Source organism: Cherax quadricarinatus, chromosome 29 (genome assembly GCF_038502225.1).
Source record: "Cherax quadricarinatus isolate ZL_2023a chromosome 29, ASM3850222v1, whole genome shotgun sequence".
Classification (NCBI taxonomy): Eukaryota; Metazoa; Arthropoda; class Malacostraca; order Decapoda; family Parastacidae; genus Cherax; species Cherax quadricarinatus.
The window spans coordinates 15,920,398-15,937,937 of NC_091320.1; the positions used below are offsets into that span (position 1 = coordinate 15,920,398).

Here is a 17,540-nt window from a genome sequence, read left to right on the forward strand (position 1 = left end):
TAAATTAAAGAATTTTAGAAATACAAAATTATGTATATGAAAATAATCTCCAAATTAGTTATTCATAGCTGACTAAAGTTCTATATTCAGCATTACTTCATAATAAAATATAAGCAGATAATGTCTGGAAAAAAGTTGGTAATGTTTGCTTGTAATGTTTTGAGAGGTAGATATTAACTGACTCGGGTGAGCGATGATCAAACTCCCTCACCTTTACTGTTTCCATTTACACTTGCACTACATATTATAACCTCTTATTGTAGCTTCTCTATTAAAACACCAAGCATACCTCTCAAGGGAGATGCCATGATGCCAGTTAGGGACTCTCAGTCAAGGAGTTGGACTTACCCTTCACTACCTTGGACTGAACCTGGATACTTATTATTCCCCAAACACTATATGACCTCTATGAGTTTAACTCTCTCTCTCTGTCTGATAAAGTATGCTAGAAAGGTAAAAAACTGGAATATTTATCACCTTCACAGTAGTCTTTGACAACTTTTTTTATTACACTAGCTCTCTCACAGAGGTAGTGACCCAAAAAGAAAACGAACATTAACCATCATTCATTTAATAGTTGTCTTGCCAGAGGTGTATAAACATCATAATTCAAATAATTATGTCTTTAAGAAATGAGAATTAGCCGAGTTTATATTTGTCATTTTATTTACCAGTGTTATCTGCCACCCGTAAGTGTACTGACTGTGACTCAGCGTGAACAAGGACAAAGGAAGGTGCCGGCTCCAGTCTGGACCCGTAAATCTCCCATGAAGTAAGTTGTGAGAAAGTTAACGTGTACAATATGTGAGTATAGGAGGGGATGATGTACGTGTACAGTAAACACACTCATAATGCACAGAATTGATTTCTGGAAATCAGCAACTTATGAAAAAATAACATTATGTAACTCTATCTAAAATTCTAGGAACCCTATCTGAAATTCTAGGAACTAAAAAGATATCCAAAAACAAAACAATCAAATTAACAAAATCGGATGAACCCCTACCCCCACCAACTGAAACGGCAAACAGACTCGATGTTTTTTTTTCTTGACCATAAGAAAGAATCTAGCAAGCAAAATCCCAAGCTCAAACACCTGTCCATCAGACTACCTCATGGGCACCTACCCGAATACACTATTCCTAGCCCCAACCAACCCAACAGAAGTTTTGCTCATCATCAACGCCCTTAAAAACAAGGCAGGAGACATAAACAACAATTTTTTTTTTCTCTCAACAAGTCGGCCGTCTCCCACCGAGGCAGGGTGACCCAAAAAAGAAAGAAAATCCCCAAAAAGAAAATACTTTCATCATCATTCAACACTTTCACCACACTCACACATTATCACTGTTTTTGCAGAGGTGCTCAGAATACAACAGTTTAGAAGCATTTACGTATAAAGATACACAACATATCCCTCCGAACTGCCAATATCTCAAACCCCTCCTTTAAAGTGCAGGCATTGTACTTCCCATTTCCAGGACTCAAGTCCGACTATATGAAAATAACCGGTTTCCCTGAATCCCTTCATTAAATATTACCCTGCTCACACTCTAACAGATAGTCAGGTCCCAAGTACCATTCGTCTCCATTCACTCCTATCTAACACGCTCACGCATGCTTGCTGGAAGTCCAAGCTCCTCGCCCACAAAACCTCCTTTACCTCCTCTCTCCAACTCTTTCGAGGACGACCCTTACCCCGCCTTCCTTCCCCAATAGATTTATATGCTTTCCATGTCATTCTACTTTGATCCATTCTCTCTAAATGATAAAACCACCTCAACAACCCCTCTTCTGCCCTCTGACTAATGCTTTTATTTACTCCACACCTTTTCCTAATTTCCACACTCTGAATTTTCTGCATAATACTTACACCACACATTGCCCTTAGACAGGACATCTCCACTGCCTCCAACCGCCTCCTCGCTGCTGAATTTACCACCCAATCTTCACACCCATATAAGAGTGTTGGTACTATTATACTTTCATACATTCCCTTCTTTGCCTCCATAGATAACGTTTTTTGACTTCACATATACCTCAACGCACCACTCAGCTTTTTTCCCTCATCAATTCTATGATTAACCTCATCCTTCATAAATCCATCCGCCGACACGTCAACTCCCAAGTATCTGAAAACATTCACTTCTTCCATACTCCTCCTCCCCAATTTGATATCCAATTTTTCTTTATCTAAATCATTTGATACCCTCATCTCCTTATTCTTTTCTATGTTCACTTTCAACTTTCTACCTTTACACACATTCCCAAACTCATCCACTAACCTTTGCAATTTTTCTTTAGAATCTCCCATAAGCACAGAATCATCAGCAAAAAGTAACTGTGTCAATTCCCATTTTGAATTTGATTTCCCATAATTTAATCCCACCCCTCTCTCGAACACCCTAGCATTTACTTCTTTTACAACCCCATCTATAAATATACGTATTAAACAACCATGGTGACATTACACATCCCTGTCTAAGACCTACTTTTACCGGGAAGTAGTCTCCCTCTCTTCTATACACCCTAACCTGAGCCTCACTATTCTCATAAAAACTCTTTACAGCATTTAGTAACTTACCACCTATTCCATATACAGTGGACCCCCGCATAACGATTACCTCCGAATGTGACCAATTATGTAAGTGTATTTATGTAAGTGCGTTTGTACGTGTATGTTTGGGGGTCTGAAATGGACTAATCTACTTCACAATATTTCTTATGGGAACAAATTCGGTCGGTACTGGCACCTGAACATACTTCTGGAGTGAAAAAATATCGTTAACCGGGGGTCCACTGTACTTGCAACATCTGCCACATTGCTCCTCTATCCACTCTATCATATGCCTTTTCTAAATCCATAAATGCAATAAAAACTTCCCTACCTTTATCTAAATACTGTTCACATATCAAATGATTTAGATAAAGAAAAATTGGATATCAAATTGGGGAGGAGGAGTATGGAAGAAGTGAATGTTTTCAGATACTTGGGAGTTGACGTGTCGGCGGATGGGTTTATGAAGGATGAGGTTAATCATAGAATTGATGAGGAAAAAAAGGTGAGTGGTGCGTTGAGGTATATGTGGAGTCAAAAAACGTTATCTATGGAGGCAAAGAAGGGAATGTATGAAAGTATAGTAGTACCAACACTCTTATATGGATGTGAAGCTTGGGTGGTAAATGCAGCAGCGAGGAGACGGTTGGAGGCAGTGGAGATGTCCTGTCTAAGGGCAATGTGTGGTGTAAATATTATGCAGAAAATTCGGAGTGTGGAAATTAGGAGAAGGTGTGGAGTTAATAAAAGCATTAGTCAGAGGGCAGAAGAGGGGTTGTTGAGGTGGTTTGGTTATTTAGAGAGAATGGATCAAAGTAGAATGACATGGAAAGCATATAAATCTATAGGGGAAGGAAGGAGGGGTAGGGGTCGTCCTCGAAAGGGTTGGAAAGAGGGGGTAAAGGAGGTTTTGTGGGCAAGGGGCTTGGACTTCCAGCAAGCGTGCATGAGCGTGTTAGATAGGAGTGAATGGAGACAAATGATACTTGGGACCTGACGATCTGTTGGAGTGTGAGCAGGGTAATATTTAGTGAAGGGATTCAGGGAAACCGGTTATTTTCATATAGTCGGACTTGAGTCCTGGAAATGGGAAGTACAATGACTGCACTTTAAAGGAGGGGTTTGGGATATTGGCAGTTTGGACGGATATGTTGTGTATCTTTATACATATATGCTTCTAAACTGTTGTATTCTGAGCACCTCTGCAAAAGCAGTGATAATGTGTGAGTGTGGTGAAAGTGTTGAATAATGATGAAAGTATTTTCTTTTTGGGGAATTTCTTTCTTTTTTGGGTCACCCTGCCTCGGTGGGAGACGGCCGACTTGTTGAAAAAAAAACTATATATATATATGCTTCCATGTAAACACTTAATCTACACATCCCCTACCCACTCTGAAACCTCCTTGCTCATCCGCAATCCTACATTCTGTCTTACCTCTAATTCTTTCAATTATAACCCTACCGTACAATTTTCCTGGTATACTCAGTTAACTAATTCCTCTATAATTTTTACAGTCTCTTTTGTCCCCTTTCCCTTTATATAAAGGGACTATACAGTGGACCCCCGCTTAACGATCACCTCCAAATGCGACCAATTATGTAAGTGTATTTATGTAAGTGCGTTTGTACGTGTATGTTTGGGGGTCTGAAATGGACTAATCTACTTCACAATATTCCTTATGGGAAAAAATTCGGTCAGTACTGGCACCTGAACATACTACTGGAATGAAAAAAGTTCGTTAACCGGGGGTCCACTGTACATGCTCTCTGCCAATCCCTAGGTACCTTCCCCTCTTTCATACATTTATTAAACAAAAGTACCAACCACTCCAACACTATATCCCCCCTGCTTTTAACATTTCTGTCATGATCCCATCAGTTACATCTGCTTTATCGCCTTTCATTCTACGTAATGTCTCACGTACCTCCCCCACACTTACATTCTGCTCTTCTTCACTCCTAAAAGATGGTATACCTTCCTGACCAGTGCATGAAATTACCACCTCCCTTTCTTCCTTAACATTTAAAAGTTCCTCAAAATATTCTCGCCATCTACCTAATACCTCCATCTCCCCATCTACTAACTCCCCTACTCTGTTTTTAACTGACAAATCCATACTTTCCCTAGGCTTTCTTAACTTGTTTAACTCCAAAATTTTTTCTTATTTTCATTAAAATTTCTTGACAGTGCCTCTCCCACTCTATCATCTGCTCTTCTTTTGCACTCTCTCACCACTCTCTTCACCTTTCTTTTACTCTCCATATTCTCTTGTCTTCTTATAACACTTTTGCTTTGTAATAACCTCTCATAAGCTACCTTTTTCTCTTATCACACCCTTTACTTCATCATTCCACCAATCACTCCTCTTTCCTCCTGCCTTCACCCTCCTATAACCACAAACTTCTGCCCCACATTCTAATACTGCATTTTTAAAACTATTCCAACCCTCTTCAACCCCCCACTACTCATCTTTGCACTAGCCCACCTTTCTACCAATAGTCACTTATATCTCACCTGAACTTCTTCCTCCCTTAATTTATACACTTTCACCTCCCTCTTACTTGTTGTTGCCACCTTCCTCTTTTCCCATCTACCTCTTACTCTAACTGTAGCTACAACTAATTAATGATCCGATATATCAGTTGCCTCTCTATAAATATGTACATCCTGGAGCCTACCCATCAACCTTTTATCCACCAATACATAATCTAACAAACTACTTTCATTACGTGCTACATCATATCTTGTATATTTATTTATCCTCTTTTTCATAAAATATGTATTACTTATTACCAAATCTCTTTCTACACATAGCTCAATTAAAGGCTCCCCATTTACATTTACCCCTGGCACCCCAAATTTACCTACTAACTCCATAACATTTTTACCCACTCTAGCACTGAAATCCCCAACCACCATTACTCTGACACTTGATTCAAAATTCCCCACACATTCACTCAACATTTTCCAAATTCTCTCTCTCTCCTCTACACTTCTCTCTTCTTCATGTGCATACACGCTTATTATACTAACCCACTTTTCACATCCAATCTTTATTTTACTCTACATAATTCTTGAATTAATACATTTATAGTCCCTCTTTTCCTGCCATAGCTTATCCTTCAACATTATTGCTACTCCTTCTTTAGCTCTAATTCTATTTGAAACCCCTGACCTAATCAACTTGCCACCTTTTATGTACAAAAGAAGCTTCACAAGTACTGTCGCCAATTATTGCAACACTAACAAATCCATCGAATCCTCCACCTTCCCAGCAATTCTCAAAATAGCGATGGTCACCCTGATCCACAAAGGAGGTGATCAAGCGGACTTGAATAACTATAGACCAATTTCTAACTTACCTCTTCTCTCTAAAATCTTTGAAAAATTAATTCATAGACAGATCTATTCCTACCTCATCTCTCACAACATACTAAACCCCTGTCAGTTTGGATTCAGGACTAATAAAAGCACAAATGATGCTATTATGCACATGCTAGAACTAATATACACTGCTCTCGAGAAGAAAGAAGTCCTGCTGGGAATCTTCATTGATTTACGTAAAGCTTTTGATACAGTTGACCGTGATTTACTGCACGTTAAATTAACACACTATGGTATAAGAGGGCACTCCCTCAACTACCTAAAGTTATACCTTAGTAACAGAAGCCAATATGTGTACACAAATGGAGTAAACTCTTCCATTCAACCAATCACAGTTGGTGTCCCACAAGGAAGTATCCTTGGCCCACTCCTCTTTCTCATTTACATCAATGACCTACCGAATGCATCACAGCTACTCAACCCCATATTATTTGCAGATGACACAACATATGTCTTCTCTCACCCAAACCCAGTCGTACTGGCCAACACTGTTAATGCTGAATTGCAGAAAATATCTACCTGGATGATGACTAATAAGCTTACCCTCAATACTGACAAAACCTGTTTTATTCAGTTTCGAAACAAAGCTGCAAATGTTCCACTTAACATAACGCTAAACAGATCACCCATCACAAGACTCAGAGGGAAAATTCCTAGGAATCCACCTTGACAGTAGCCTCAAATTCCAGACACATGTACAACAAATTTCCAAGAAAATCTCTTAAGACAGTAGGCATACTGTCAGAGATATGGTACTATGTTCCACAATCAGCTCTCCTTGCACTGTATCATTCACTAAATCACCTAAGATCCCTAATAACCCAGCAAAAGGCTGCAGTCAGAATGATGATAAATTCCCACTCCCAACAGCATACTTCACCAGCATTCAAAAGTCTAAAACTGCTCACCGTGAAGAACATCCATACTTATTTATGTGCCTACTACATACATAGAACACTACACTCAAACATAAACCCTCCACCCAAACTTCTCCTCACCAATCTTAACAGGACACATGACCATAACACAAGACACAGATCTCTTTTTGATGTACCCCAAGTCCATATCACACTGTGAAACCTATGCACATAAAGGTCCCCAAAATTTGGAATTCATTACCAGTAAATTCTAAAGTAACCTGGTCTGAGCATCAATTTAAGACTCTTCTCAAAAACCACGTAATCACCCTAAAGTAAAAACTCAATACTCCATATTTAACTTTACCAAAAATTTTCTCAATTGCCTAAATTTTAAAACTTCAAAACGAGATGCCCAAATTTCATACATTAATACTTCATTGTAGTAAAAATACCTACCCAAAACAATAGTGCCTTACACCCAGTTGTAGCATTCTCATACTGTCAACTACTTTCAACAACTCAAAATGTTATATTCCCATAATATAATTTCAATATTTATTATTGAAACTGTTGTAATTTGAGTTCAGTTAATGTCTTCTATAAATAAAAGCAGATGTACAACTTTAACAAACTATGATCAATTTATTTAGTATTAAGTGGTCTGTAAGCCATTAAATTAAGTCTGCCCATAATGCCTAGTCATGATAGTGGCTTTCTTTGGACTGCAACTTATTATTGTAATTTCATGATCTCAATGTAATCTTGCAAAGAAATAAAATTTGTTTGTTTTGTTTGTTTATGTTTCAGATACTTTCAGATTTGCCAATATTTTTTTTTTTTTTTTTTTAATATTTTGCTACAGTACAACGTCTCTCTCATTCTGGTAGTTATTACTTGAAAACTTTAAAGATTGTGGGGAGGGTTAATGTGGGCATATTGGGCCAAGTTGGTAGTAGTGAGGTGAATCACCTGACACATACTCTTCGTGTCAACTACATTAAAATAAATGATACAGTTTGCAGAGAGGAGCTTTACCCAGATGTTTTGCCTGTGCAAAAGGCTTCTTCACTCAGTTGTCCACTTTGTGCCATTTGTCTTCAACATAGAATTAAAAACCACATTTTCTTAACTTGTATCAAATATTCAGGAACTTACCACATCTATACTAGAGATGAATGCAGTAAATAAAAACAAGACAAGTGAAGCAGTAATATTTGAAATGTTTTGGGAAGCTATGTCCAGAAGATGTGGAGAGAGGTGCTGACTCTGGCTTTGGCTACTAGTGATATTGAGAGATTGCAGATGTCTACACTCACCATCTAACTTATGACCTGCGCGACATACAACCACTCGACTTACAGCCATGCATCTGGCAGCAGGGCTGCCAGACTCACGGTCGGACACAGCAGTATAATGTGATCCTTTATTGACAACGTTTTGCCCACACAAGTAGAGGTAGTAGTAGTAGTCATACATGTGGTGGAAAAGTCAGCTGGTATATGAGAAAGAAAGGTTACAAAAGCTATGGCTTGGATAGCATAAAAATATGTTGGGCATATGTAGAAAGGATGAACACTGCAGCAGGCCTGTTGGCCCAGACTGGGCATGTCCTTTATGTAGTAGCAATTATGTGATGGCAGGGTTTACTAATCCAAAAGGGTTCTTTTGGGTATATAGGACGAAGGTGGGGGGAAAAGGTAGGACCTCTGAAAATTGGGAATGGACAGCTGACGGATGACGAACTGGAAATCTGTTGTCTATTTAATGACTATTGTTTATCAGTTTGTCAGTCTTTGCACAGGAGAGTGTAAATGAGATTCCAGAAATTGACAATTATTCAGTTCCTGAAGAATTCAAATTAGCTAATATTACTGTTATGAGAGACATGGTTATCAAACAGATAAGATAAATTGAAACAAAATAAGTCTCCAGGGCCCAACAAGTTGTTTCCCAGGGTATTTAAAGAATGCAAGATGGAACTTAGTCAGCCATTAACCCTTTCAGGGTTTCCGACGTACTAGTACGGCTTACACGCCAGGGTTATTGATGTACTAGTACGCATAAATTCTAGTGCCTTCAGATTGAGCAGGAGAGAGCTGATAAGCGTACATGTGATAGGCTGGGTCTATGTGGTAAGTGTGCGCAGTAGGGAAAAAATCTATGCACCCGCATTGTATTGTGGGAGTGGTAATTCAGTGCACTTTTGCAACTAAGCCAAGCTAAGGAATACCTTGCTCTCCAGCAGTCTGAGTGGTGGGGATAGGCAGTAAGGGGGGGGGAGGCAGTGGGGGTAGTAGGGAAGTGAGCTGGCTGGCTGGCAGGCTGGCTAACTGGTTGGCTGCCTGCCCTGCCTGCCTGCCTGCCTGCCCTGCCTGCCCTGCCTGCCTGCCTGCCTGCCTGCCCTGCCTGCCTGCCCTGCCTGCCTGCCCTGCCCTGCCCTGCCCTGCCCTGCCCTGCCCTGCCCTGCCTTGCCCTGCCCTGCCCTGCCCTGCCCTGCCCTGCCTTGCCCTGCCCTGCCTTGCCCTGCCCTGCCTTGCCCTGCCCTGCCCTGCCCTGCCTGCCTCCCTGCCTGCCTGCCTGCCTGCCTGCCTGCCTGCCTGCCTGCCTGCCTGCCTCTTTTTTTACACAGGGTTTGACAAGGTTAGGTTAAGGAACCCTAGCTTTATTGACAAGCTATTTACAGGTTAAGGATTCCTAACTTTATTGGCAAGCTAAGACCTGTTACCTACATCATCTCATTTGAAAGCATTTTTATTGATATGAGACATACAAGTAGGGAACAGGATGAAGTTGGAGCCATCTGTGGGCCAGCATTTTCATTTGATCAACTGACTTTATCTTGTTGACATCATTATGCTGTATGAACTTGTTCCATACTCGAGTCGTCCTGGGTATATATGATCTCAGATGGAGTGATGTTCTGGAGAAGGGTACAGCCTGAGTGAAGTTGCTGCTTTCTGTCCGTCTTGTGGCATAAAAGCTTGTTTCACGCTGTCCTCAAAGTGGATCCAAGTGTGGTACTTTGACAATATTGGCCTTGTACATAACAGTAAGGCCACCCACATCCCTCCTGTGTTGAAGGCTCTGCTGAAATGACAGATCTATCCGGGATGGGTCCAGGTGAGAGATGAGACGTCTTGCTCTGTTCTTTACCCTGTCAAGCAGTCGCAGATGAGAGGGGGGGCAGGCAAACCAAGAAAGTGGAGCATACTGAAGGTGTGAGCGTACTTGTGCCTCATACAGAATCTTGCAACCCCTACTGTCAAGCAGATGCAAGATATGGCGAAGTGCTGTAAGCTTCCTGGCTGCCTTGTTTGCAAGATTTACAACATGGTTCTTCATGGTTAGTTTGGAGTCAAATTTCACCCCAAGGATATGATGAATGGGAGGGTGCCAACACCCTCCCATTCATCCTTACTACTGCACCAGCATTACCATCATGGCGCCTAGAGACGATCATGATTTGCGTTTTCTCAGGTGCAAATGTTGCTTGCCATCTATTTCCTCAAGCTGATATAGCTCTTAGCTGGTGATTGATGTAGCTTAGAGCAGCTGGCATTCCTTCTCTTGGATAAGTGAATGTCAGTGTACAGTCGTCTGCATATGCATGTGATTCTGGGATGAGATGAAGAAGGTCGTTGAAGTAGATATTCCATAACAATGGTCCCAGCATGCTTCCTTGTGGAACACTTGCCCCAATAGGATGTCTTGTTGATTCCGTTCCATTGAGAACTACACTTAGAGATCTACCATGAAGGTAATCACTGAGGAGACATAGCGTAGGGCCTGCAATTCCCAGTGCTTGAAGTTTTGCTAAGAGGCCCTGGTGCCACACCCGGCCTCTCTCTCTCTCTCTCTCTCTGTCTCTCTCTCTCTGTCTCTCTCTCTGTCTTTCTCTGTCTCTCTCTGTCTCTGTCTTTCTCTGTCTCTGTCTTTCTCTGTCTCTCTCTGTCTTTCTCTGTCTTTCTCTCTCTCTTTCTCTCTCTCTTTCTCTCTCTCTTTCTCTCTCTCTTTCTCTCTCTCTTTCTCTCTCTCTTTCTCTCTCTCTCTCTCTCTCTCTCTCTCTCTCTCTCTCTCTCTCTCTCTCTCTCTTTATACAGGGTTTGACAAGGTTAAGGATCCCTAGCTTTATTGACAAGCTATTTACAGGTTAAGGATTCCTAACTTTATTGGCAAGCTAAGAGCTGTTACCTACATCAGCTCATTTGAAACCCCTTCTCCCATATAAATTACTAAATTTAAAAGAGAAGCTTTCATTTTTCTTTTTGGGCCACCCTGCCTTGGTGGGATACGGCTGGTGTGTTGAAAGAATGAAAGAGACATACAAGTAGGGAACAGGATGAAGTTGGAGCCATCTGTGGGCCAGCATTTTCATTTGATCAACTGACTTTATCTCGTTGACAATATTATGCTGTATGAATGTGTTCCATACTCGAGTCATCCTGGGTATATATGATCTCAGATGGAGTGATGTTCTGGAGAAGGGTACAGCCAGAGTGAAGTTGCTGCTTTCTGCCCGTCTTGTGGCATAAAAGCTTGTTTCACGCTGTCCTCAAAGTGGATCCAAGTGTGGTACTTTGACAATATTGGCCTTGTACATAACAGTAAGGCCACCCACATCCCTTCTGTGTTGAAGGCTCTGCTGAAATGACAGATATATATATATATATATATACAGTGGACCCCCGGTTTACGATCAGCTCCCAATGCGACCAATTATGTAAGTTAAGACACTTGTACAACATCTGGTTATCTTTATTGTAAACGTTTCGCCATCCAGTGGCTTTATCAATACAAATTCTTGGACAAAATTAGAAAACAGAAGAACTATATACAAAAGATAAGGTAATCAGTCCCTCAGCCTTGGAGGTGGTGTTTACAACACGGTGGTTGTAGAGATTCTGAAGCACAGGTAAGGAGACTGGCGCTTATATAGGCATCAGTGAAGAGAGATGTGTAGCAGACGAGGTCATAGTCACTGGTAGGCGGGATTCCCCAGTGGAAGTAGGGCCCCACTTATACGGCGGGTTAGGTTCCAGGCTGTCGCCGGAAAGCAGACATCGCCGGAAGGCAGAACTCCATTTTTTTCCCATTTATAAATACATATAAATGCCAGACAACAAGTTTACACTAAATTATATTAAGTTAGTAATAGAACTAGTCATTAAAAACACACAAAGTAAAATACAGTCACAGTAAATTCATTACTTATCTTAAAGTATTTGTAATCTTAATGTAGGGAGAGAGGTGAGTAGTACTTATTTGTAGGAAGTCAGGTGCAGGTAGCCCAGGTGTAGGTAGCACTGGCTCCCCGTCTCATACTTAATATACGATATTTAAAACATCCCAGAGAGGTAAAATGCGCATACAGTACATTCATTATTTACCTTAAAATATGTGTAGTCTTAATATAGGAAGAGAGGTGAGTAGTATTTATTTGTATAAAGTCACTGTAGGTAGCCGGTAGGTGTAGCCTGGGCTACACCTACCGGCTACCTACACTGTGGCCCAGAGCCATATTATTAACATCGACATGCCTTGTTCACTGAATTTAATCATTTCTAACAACTACCTTTAGATGCCATCATAAACGAAGGTAGAAGTAATGAATAATTCATGCCGAAAATTGTAAACAAAAGCAGAGTGGGGGAGTGGCTGGGCCAAACGCAGATTCATACACGTTTTCTCTGATGGCTGAACAGAGAAAACGTAATGTTGACCCTCCACCCGGCTCCACAAGTATTATTATCAGAGCATATAAAATATGCAATAAATGCCAGACAACAAGTTTACACTAACTTATATTAAGTTAGCAACAGAAATAGGCATTAAAAACACAATAAAAGGTAAGATACACACAGAGTACACTTATTACTTACCTTAAAATATTAATATTAATGTGTGAGAGGTGGCAAGGGGCTAGTAACCCCTTCTCCTGTATAAATTACTAAATTTAAAAAGGGAAACTTTCGTTTTTCTTTTTGGGCCACCCTGCCTCAGTGGGATACGGCCGGTTTGTTGAAAGAAGAAGAAGAAGTGTGAGAGGTGAGTGGCAGGGTGTTTATTGAATAAAATCAGAATGGCACACCATCATCCTCTAACTTGGCACTTAAAGCAAGAGGCTTATGACTTCTCTTTTTATTACAGCTAACCTTAGACGCCAACGTCAATGAGAGCCAACTAGTTAACGAAAGAGTAAACAAGAGAGAGAATGAGATACAGAATTGAGACAATGTAAGAACACAAACTGAACAGGTAGTGGACAATCACTCGGTCAGGCAAAATAAATGCGTATTAATATATGTCTACTTTTAGTTCATTCACGTCCATTTGTAAGAGTTTATAAAACATTTACCTCAATATTTTTTTTATTTTAATAATAATTACCTCACAATACAAATACTCTTACATTGTGTACAAGTTGTACAAGTTAGTTCAGAATAAACAAACAGCAACACACCATTTTTAGAGTGAATGAAGATAATAATATTAATAATAATAATAATAATAATAATATTATTATTATTATTAGTATTAATATTAATATTATTATTATTATTATTATTATTATTATTATTATTTATTATAAAAAGCACTAAACCCACAAGGGTCGTGAATTGCTATACATAGAGTAAAGGCATACGAAAAGAATATTTTTCTACAGTTACCCCCCAGTGTTTGGCTAGAGAAAACGTAATTCTTCTGACACTACCTACACAGCTGCTTTGTAAACAAATCTCATATTTACATCAGTTTTTATTCTGAGTGTATGTATCATGTTTATATGCTATGTAATGGGTTTCATATATAATTTTGAGGAAAATATCATAGGTGGATTAATGAAAATGCCTATATTGATGTAAAATAAGACATTTAGTGTGCCCAAGAGTGATTATTATTACGTAGTATTGGCGTCATGAGTAGAGAGAGACTTAGCGATTTTAATGTGTCCCTGCACACCAGCACAGTGTGTAAGTATATATAGGTACAGGTACACATAAGTATAATTATAAGAGTACTTATAAAATATGCAATAACTTTAAAACACTTGAAATTTTGGAAAGTTTCCTGACATAATAGATGTGGTCACAGAAAATGTAAACAAACCGGGTGGGGGCACCGTAATTAAAAGACCGCTTGCCGTATAGTAAATTTTGGTCATAATTTGACATCGCCATATTAGCGGAATGCCGTAAATCGGGGCCTTACTGTACTAGTACTGCATCAACCCTGGCCTGCTAGCCATACTAGTACGGCACCAACCCTGAAAGGGTTAATAATGATAATAATAAGCAATAATAATCTCTGAGGCGCATTAAATGTCATATACAGTGGAACCTCGCCTAACGAATGCATCCCATAACGTTAAATCCGCCTATCGATACTTGCCATAGTGCTAGGAATAAGATGGACGAGTTGAGATTAGTTGCTAGTGCAGGTAACATTGATGTATTTGCCTTAACTGAGACGTGGTTTAATTCAAAAAGTCGGGACATGCCTGCGGAATGTCATATTCAGGGTTTTAAATTGTTCCAAGAAGATAGAAGTACAGTGGACCCCCGCATACCGCACGCATCGCATACCGTATAATCCGCATACCGCTCGCTTTTTTCGCAAAAATTTTGCCTCGCATACCGCCCAAAGACCCGCTCACCGCTCTTCGTCCGAGACGCGTCCAATGTGCGGCCTGAGCCACGCTCACATGTTCTGCCGGTGGCATTGTTTACCAGCCAGCCTCCGCGGTAACATCCAAGCATACAATCGGAACATTTCGTATTATTACAGTGTTTTTGGTGATTTTTTCTGGAAAATAAGTGACCATGGGCCCCAAGGAAGCTTCTAGTGCCAACCCTACAGCAATAAGGGTGAGAATTACTATAGAGATGAAGAAAAAGATCATTGATAAGTATGAAAGTGGAGTGCGTGTCTCCGAGCTGGCCAGGTTGTATAATAAACCCCAATCAACCATCGCTACTATTGGTGGTACAGCTGCTGCTGCACTGTCAGCTGCTGCTGCTGTTGTACCACCATCAGCTGCTGCTGCTGCTGTAGTACCATCTGCTGCTGCTGTAGCATCATCTGCTGCTGCTGTAGCATCGTCTGCTGCTGCTGTAGCATCGTCTGCTGCTGCTGTAGCATCGCCTGCTGCTGCTGTAGCATCGTCTGCTGCTGCTGTAGCATCGTCTGCTGCTGCTGTAGCATCGTCTGCTGCTGCTGTAGCATCGTCTGCTGCTGCTGTAGCATCGTCTGCTGCTGCTGTAGCATCGTCTGCTGCTGCTGTAGCATCGTCTGTTGCTGCTGTACCACCGTCAGCTGCTGTTGCTGCTGTAGCACCGTTGTTGGTGTGGCTTATTGAGAATAAGAAAGAAACAATTAACCCCAGAGTATTTGCCACCCAGGATAACCCAAAAAAAGTCAGTGTCATCGAAGACTGTCTAACTTACTTCCATTGGGGTCCTTAATCTTGTCTCCCAGGATGCAACCCACACCAGTCGACTAACACCCAGGTGAACAGGGAAAAATGCCTGGAACTAGTGCTCATATTGGTGAATTTAAAGCCAGCAAAGGTTGGTTTGAGAGATTTAAGAATCGTAGTGGCATACACAGTGTGATGAGTCCTGTTCTGGAAGAAAATGCCAAACAGGACCTACAGTACTCAGGAGGAAAAGGCACTCCCAGGACACACTGTCTCATCAGTCATTGCTGCATCTTCAATAAAGGTAAGTGTCATTTATTCTTCATTTAGTAGAGTAGTACATGCACAATATATATTGTGCATGTACTACTCTACTATTGTGCATGTATCCTTCTCTTTGTGTGTAGGAAAATGTATATTTCATGTGGTAAAAATTTTTTTTTCATACTTTTGGGTGTCTTGCACAGATTAATTTGATTTCCATTATTTCTTATGGGGAAAATTCATTCGCATACCGAACATTTCGCATAACAATCAGCCCTCTTGCACGGATTAAAGTCGCTATGCGGGGGTCCACTGTATTGGGAAGGGGGGTGGGGTGGCATTGTATGTCCGAGATCGCTTGAACTGTTGCATAAAAACGGGTATTAAGTCTGAAGTAACACATACAGTCTGATTGGATAGAATTTTCAGAGGGGCATGAAAAACTGATTTTAGGAGTGGTATACTGTCCCCCAAACTTAGATAGGGACCAAGGGAAACTACTATGGGAGGAAATTGTTAAGGCCACAAGGCACAATAATGTAGTAATTCTAGGAGACTTTAACTTTAGTCATGTTGATTGGAATTTCTTGACTGGGAATTTAGAATCATACGACTTGTTAGAAGTATTTCAGGATTGTTTTTTGAAGCAGTTTGTGACAGAACCTACAAGGGGAAATAACCTGCTTGACTTAGTTATGGCAAACAATGAATCCGTTGTTAATAATTTATAAATTTCAGAGGAACTGGGTGCTAGCGACCACAAATCAATTACATTTAGCATTGAATGGAAGTACGATAGTAGCGATAACTCAGTAACAGTCCCAGATTTTCGCTTAGCAGATTACGATGGGCTTAGAGAACACTTATTATCTGTTGACTGGGGTAACGAAGAGAGCTATCAATATGACAGTTTTCTGAACACTATACATGCTGCTCAAAGAGCGTTTATCCCATATAAAGAAATTAGATCAAATAGAAATGACCCAAAATGGATGAATAATAGGCTCAAATATCTACTAGGGCATAAGAAAGGAATTTATAGGCGTATCAAAAGAGGTGAGGGTCATCTTATGAATCAGTATATTGACATTAAGAGGGACATTAAAAAGGGGATAAGAAAAGCTAAAAGGGACTATGAAATTAAAGTTGCTAGGGATTCTAAAACTAACCCAAAAAGTTTTTTCCAGGTCTATAGAACAAAAGTTAGAGATAAGATAGGTCCCCTTAAAAATAACTATGGGCACCTTACTGACAAAGAGAATGAAATGTGCTTGATTTTAAATAATTATTTTCTCTCAGTTTTTACACAGGAAGACACTAACAGTATTCCAGTAATTAATTTTTACAGTGGGCTAGAAGAAGATAAATTATGTAACATCACAGTCACTAGTGAGATAGTTGTGAAGCAGATAGACAGACTGAAGCAAAATAAGTCGCCGGGTCCTGATGAGGTTTTTTCAAGGGTTCTTAAGGAATGCAAAATGGAACTCTGTGAACCATTAACTAATATTTTTAATTTATCTTTTCAAACAGGTGTAGTGTCTGATATGTGGAAGATGGCTAATGTAATTCCTATTTTTAAAACAGGGGACAAGTCGTTACCGTCAAATTACCGCCCAATAAGCCTGACCTCAATTGTAGGCAAATTACTAGAGTCAATTATAGCTGAGATTATAAGAGGCCATCTCGATATGCATAGCTTGATTAATGATACTCAGCATGGATTCACAAGAGGCCGGTCTTGTCTAACTAATTTATTAACTTTCTTCAGTAAAGCTTTTGAGGCTGTTGACCACAATAAAGAATTTGATATTATTTACTTAGATTTTAGTAAGGCTTTTGATAGAGTTCCGCACCATAGACTGTTAAAGAAAGTGGCAGCTCATGGCATTGGGGGAAAAGTGCTCTCGTGGATCCAGTCATGGCTCACTGACAGGAAGCAGAGAGTGTCCATAAATGGGCTTAAATCCGAGTGGGGATCTGTAACAAGTGGCGTTCCACAGGGATCAGTCTTGGGCCCGTTGTTGTTTATAATATATATCAATGATCTTGATGAGG

The 17,540-nt window shown here is 40.3% G+C and overlaps 1 protein-coding gene across 4 annotated transcripts in view; it reads left to right on the forward strand.

Moving 5' to 3' along the window:
* The window catches only part of LOC128690369 (protein shuttle craft-like), a gene marked incomplete at its 5' end in the record, with an annotated part of 249,204 nt that overhangs the window by 163,767 nt on the left and 67,897 nt on the right, over window positions 1-17,540 (forward strand). For all 4 annotated transcript variants that reach the window (XM_070089620.1, XM_070089621.1, XM_070089622.1 and 1 more), the window contains 1 exon segment: window positions 675-772. In XM_070089620.1, coding sequence (XP_069945721.1) covers window positions 675-772 — 98 coding nt within the window.